Raw genomic sequence first — 6,000 nt, forward strand, 5'->3', positions numbered from 1 at the left:
AGTAATAGAAAAGCGTAACTATTTCGAAATGTGTTACGAAAGTTAATTTAAAAGTGTAATTGACATTTGACAACTTGCGGACAATCGCCTTGTCATATAGAACTCTTTGTTAATAAAACCTTGATCACGTTGAAAAATTGTGAATTTAATAATTCAAAATGAATCGCTTGCTTAGATCTATATGCATAAAAATTATATGCTCTTCGTTTATCTCGCTTAAACTTGATAATGGCACAACAGATTTGGCTAATTATGATCTTGAAATATTTGTGGAAGTTCAGGGAAGGTCTAAAGGTGAGAAACATAAATAATAAGAAAAGAAAAATACTAAAAACGGCAATTTAATTTTCCAATAAAAACTGTTCCTAGCTCGGAAATATTTGATGTCTTTTGTCTTTTTAGAAGTAAAATAAAAAAATATTCTGATATACTTAAACTTAAAAAGTTTAAATATTTAAAAGCAAGTATGTTACTTCTGTAACGTGAGTACACTGCGTTCACTGCGTCGTTCGCGGTAATTGCTGCCCGCGCGCAGATTATCAGAAGCAAGTGCGTTCGATAAGGCAAGCTCACGAATGCGTGTTATTAAATTTATTCCTTTTTCGCCGGAATCTGCATAATAAGGGGGGCAAAAACACAGGTAACCGCTAGATTGCGAGCCCCTAAAGAAATGCTTTTGTTTTGCATATACTCAATGAATATTTAGTGAGATTTAATATGCCTAACACAGATTAATTTGTCACAGTGATAAATCAATGAATATCTTTATAGTCTTGTCTACGGCCGAAGTAATTTATGGATTTTCTATTTGTGTCAATTAGTAAACTTTTTTTACAATAATTTATAATAATTATAAATATATTTGAGATACGGACTATTTTATATAAGGTTACTTATTAAACAATAATTTACAATAGAAAAAATATTAATATTATTGCATTTATCGCCCACGTTGCGCGAATCCTCTCACGTAGCAAATTAAAGAGGCCTTCTCTTGTAATTCATAACTCATTAAGGTCATGAAAGTATCGAATAATTGGCTTCGATTGGCAGTTGTTTTTGTCTCGAATAAGCTTTAAGAACTCTGGCTTAAGCCTTAAGGAATAGCATAAGTCAGTAATTCATATTTATAAATGTTTTGTTTTTAAGTTCCCACGAATGCCTTGATAAACATTGGTCTAAGTAAAAATAGAAAATGTTTTAAAACTTTTATTTTTATTAGTTATGTTATATATTGAGCAGTGTTGGCCAAGTGGCTCCAGCGTAGGACTCTCATCCCTGAGGTCGTAGGTTCGATACCCGGCTGTGCACCAATGGACTTTCTTTCTATGTGCGCATTTAACATTCGCTCGAACGGTGAAGGAAACATCGTGAGGAACCGGCTTGCCTTAGACCCAAAAAAGTCGCTGATCACCTACTTGCCTATTATATTGACAAATGATTGAAATCTGAGGCACAGGCCCAAAAAGGTTGTAGTGACATTGATTTATTTATTTTTTAATTATTATATATGTGTGTATTGGTACATATATTGTTAAATGGGTTAGTTAAATTTCAAACTTAGGTGTTATGTTAATATTGATAATTAGATAACACGTAAAGTTAAGATTATTTTAAAAATTGTTGTAAATTTCCATAATTGTTTAAAACGTTTAAGGTTACTTGAGAATTTTAACATGCCCTTACAAGAAACAGATCGTTATCTTACATATACAAATACAGAGGACATTATTCTTGATATTCAGACCTCATTAAGTATTATACTTTCAAAATTTGTCTCAGGTGCTCGTGAGAAATGTGCTCTGTAACAGGATCAGAGGTAAAAACGCATCGCGCGTGTCAGCAGCCGTCCAGCCAGTATCCGTAAATTATGGTTAGTTTTTGGCGTCGCCCGCGCAATGCAGCCTCACAGCTTTTCATCTCCCCCCGTAACTACCTCACCCGGTCACAGACCCCGCGTCAATCTCGAATTATCCCGCACTCATTTTAATAATTTCCCCAAAAAACGCAATGAAGATCTCATCTTCGCCGGGAGGCTTCGAGGCTGCTGCGTCTTGACAAATCGATAAAGCGATGTCGATTTGTTGAGGCGTGCCGCTCATTGTAACGCCAAAATTAATCTCGGGGTTTAGCTACGTCACAAAGGCTGCGTGCCGGCGCGTACGGTGGCTATTACGGACACGTTATAATTACCTTTTTAAATAGTTTTTTTTTCATTCTCCATATTAAAACGTCAATGTAAATAACTTGTTAGCCGCAATCTCATTTCTGGCCGATTGGATATTACAATAGTGTACGTGATTTGAGAAAGGTAACGGTGTCGCCGCTTTATCCGCGAGATGGAGCTCATTATTGGGGCGCGTGTACAAGGCTATGAAATAGTCGATATCGATTTGTTAATCGAAAATTAAGTTTAGTTTAAAATAAGTATATAACAATTTAGATCGAACATAACACAATTCGTGTGAATGGCTTATCGCACAATTCTTAATAAAATTTTGTTTTTAATAAAAAATGCATGTAAGAATCATCGAATCTCGATTGTAGTACGTGTGTAATTGCACGGATTTATCTATTACGAGCCGTCATCAGTTTTTGTGGTCGGCACGCGCTGACTTTCTATATACCATCTGGATGTAATTTGAGTGGTTTTTTGCGCCCAAATTATCTTAGTCATCGTCACGGGATAGCGATGATTGGTTTATATTGATATCATAGATTTGTTCAATCTGTGAAGGTTGTCTACAAATCATCAAGTAATTAATGATTAAATTACAACCACTATTGTGGATGGGTGGAATTTAAAAAATCTCCAATTATCTAAAGGCCGGTAACGCACTCGCGAGCCATCTGGCTGAGCGACTTTCTGGATGGTATCACTTATGTAAATTTCCTATAAAGTATATTTTTATCGAACTTTCGTGAAGGTATATAATCTCAAAACTGTATAAAACAATTTATAAACTGTATGTGGTAAAATAATTTTTGAAGATTAAATTACTACCACTATCACACATAAGTATTTGTGTACCTTACAAATTAAGGGCTTCAACAAATACCAACTCCTTAAAGGCCGATAACGCACTCCGATCCTTCAGGCCGAGAGACTAGACAGTTTATATCGGTATCATATCACTTATGTAAATTTTCTTTCCTTCCTTTATAGTAGGTTTTATTTATCAGACTTTCGAGGAGGTGTGCAATCTCAAAACTGGAAAACAACATACAATTTTCAAAAAGTCTCATTGAACGTTTTAATTCGCCATTTAGGTAAATGACAAAATGCGTCGACAACAATTGTAACTGGAGCAAACCTATACATAATCCACGATAATGGATTAACTCGCACATATATTTATAAACAGCACTATCGGTTTAATCAGAAAGGCGATTCGTATAATGTCCGCGCGATTACATTATACCGATAACGCTCATAAAAAGTAGCGTAGATAAAATTGTTTAGAATTTTTACCGTAGACTATAGAAAATTAAAAAGAAATTTCTCATTTCTATAGTCTTTAGTTTTTAAAATTAGATCATTAAACACCACAGAATATTAAAAGAATATTTTATCTATGGTATAGATGATATTATCGATTAGCAATTTACGATTTACCAGCCCGGGATACCCGGTTCTTTAGAAGGCTAACGTGGGGACACTTATTATTAATAACATATCATTGTTAGTATGAACTCATTCATAATTGGCGTGTTTATTGCCTTATATTCAATTTTATTTTACAATGCACAAATAAGTATGGTTCAACAGGATTGCTTTCACGTTAATATTAAAAGAACTAAGAATCATGACAAAACTGAAGCGCTGAAACCATCTTGTTTTTTATATGCACCTATGTATTTACAACTATACAACAATTAAACTATATATAATTTAATATAAACTTATATCATTTCAAGTATTCTTTCTATGGACTATTTAGCGTAAATAGCGTATCAATAGAGAATAGAAATCACTTTGTTGAAACACTAATAGGTGTTTCGCAAAATCAAACCGCAAGTGAACCTGTTCACAGCAGATTAAAAACCTATTAACTGCATAATCTACGATAAGCAATTTCCCAATACAATTAAATGAATCTCGAGAACTCATTTTAAAATTGAATTTTCTAAATTCCAATTTCAAATTTACTATCGTTGACAATGAATGTCACTCACAGTTTGAATTTGGAAAAAAAACAAAAGATACTTGTTATTATTGTAAGTTTTTATACTTAAGACTATAAAATGATTTAGTTATACGATGTAGTCATTTGAAAATTGTTATGACCTTATTGTGCTTTTACAATCTAAATTTAAAGGAATTCTGATAGTAATGTAACAAATGATTATTGAGCAAAAAATGTAAGTAATGGGTGTCCAAACCAACCATATTTGCCTTAAATATGAAAAAATACATTTCTGCTTATTTATACAATGTTTGACAACATTGAAGTTCAATAATATTTTAAATTAAGAAGCCTTTGGCATTTCTATAAATTATTTAATATGTAAGTTTTTAGTTCAAAAATTAATTTTACTTTAATGAATTATAAACATAAGAGATAAATTTTCGGACTCAAATACTTTTAAATGTTGTCATGTGATTTGAATATTTAATCAGGTTATAAGTAAAATTACCTCTAAGCCGAGTTTAATGAGGCTAACCACATCGTTAAGGATAATTAAGACAAAGTAAGAAACCTTAATCGACGGATTTAATAAATTACAGATTGCAAACTATTTAGTGGGCAACATAATTAGGTGTCTTATTATATTTAAACAGTCATCCCAAATTCAAATTTAGATAATAATTTAAATATAGAATACAAATTTTCATAGAGTTTTTTGACCTACCTTATTTTTAATAACACAAACATACACGAACATTATACGGCAAATAAAAAAATAACAAATAAATCTATCATGCCAAATGCAGGAATCTGATCTTTTTGCATTTCTTAGTGAACTTAATTTCGTGGACTTTCGTAACATTCATTACTTTTGACTTGCAATAGGTACTTTTTATATTTATTTGATAACATTTATACTAATTTAGCTTATCAAGACGAGCAGTTATTGTTTGAGTGTAGGTAGGAACCAATTGACCATATCTAAGTTGCCGTAACAGTAACTTATCGTTTACATTATTTTGTCCTTTCTTAATAATGCATGTGTTATTTAACAAAATCACTCTATATTAAATCACACACAGTTTTACATTTAATCTAAAAATTGATAAAAATCGCACTTGCCTGTGAAAGGTCACTCGGCGCCTCCGACTTGACCGTGTTGGCCGCAGCCCAAGCTTCAGCGAATGTCTCCATTGCACTCTGAAAGTCCATTTTTTTTCGAGTCACGACATCAACATACCGAAACTGTCAATCATGTGTTCGATCCGGCGTAGCCCTACACACGTGCGTTCGTGCCGGCCGGCGGCGCGCGACTGGCTCGGCCCCGCCCAGCGAACCGCCCGCGTCGAGAAAAACCGATACCACCACAGCCTCCCGTTTCAGCGCTTTTCTTTTTAAGCCGATATTTTAACGAGTTTCTTTTTTTTTCATAAAGCCCGGCCCACGGTGGTTGGGCGGCCTTTGGATTATTTACACTTGTAATTCACAGATCGCTACTGTACTTAATTTGTTTCGCTAGGAGGGTGTTAGGCGTTATCTTGTAACGATTATGCGACGCGCTGATAGGTTTCTTTTTTGCGAGGCGCATCACGGTCACGATATGAATTAAAATTAACTAGCTACCACTGAATTTCTAGCCGGGCGCGTCAATCTTTATTCACTTCAACCAATATAATGGTATAGGTAATAGACTGTACGTCGTTCAATTTGCATACTAATTTTGAATTATTATTACTAGCTATAAAAATCGCTAATTGTGGTATCCGAGCAGACGGTACGAAGCATTTTTATTCATTAAATAAATCACCCCCATTTCCCGACTGCTCTGTTCTCAAGAAAAAAATTGTCACAGCTTCCTATAATTTTGTAC

At 33.8% G+C, this 6,000-nt stretch overlaps 1 protein-coding gene across 1 annotated transcript in view; it reads right to left on the minus strand.

The window, feature by feature from the left end:
• LOC125051514 (homeobox protein dve-1) overlaps nt 1-5,443 on the minus strand; it is a 77,005-nt gene extending 71,562 nt beyond the window's left edge. The window contains exon 1 of the mRNA XM_047651870.1: nt 5,253-5,443. Within this exon, the coding sequence (XP_047507826.1) occupies nt 5,253-5,342 (90 nt within the window). The 5' untranslated portion in view covers nt 5,343-5,443. The remainder of the gene's footprint in view (nt 1-5,252) is intronic.
• Nucleotides 5,444-6,000: the final 557 nt, after the last annotated feature.

The sequence above is a fragment of the Pieris napi genome, chromosome 1 (assembly GCF_905475465.1).
Source record: "Pieris napi chromosome 1, ilPieNapi1.2, whole genome shotgun sequence".
Taxonomy (NCBI): domain Eukaryota; kingdom Metazoa; phylum Arthropoda; class Insecta; order Lepidoptera; family Pieridae; genus Pieris; species Pieris napi.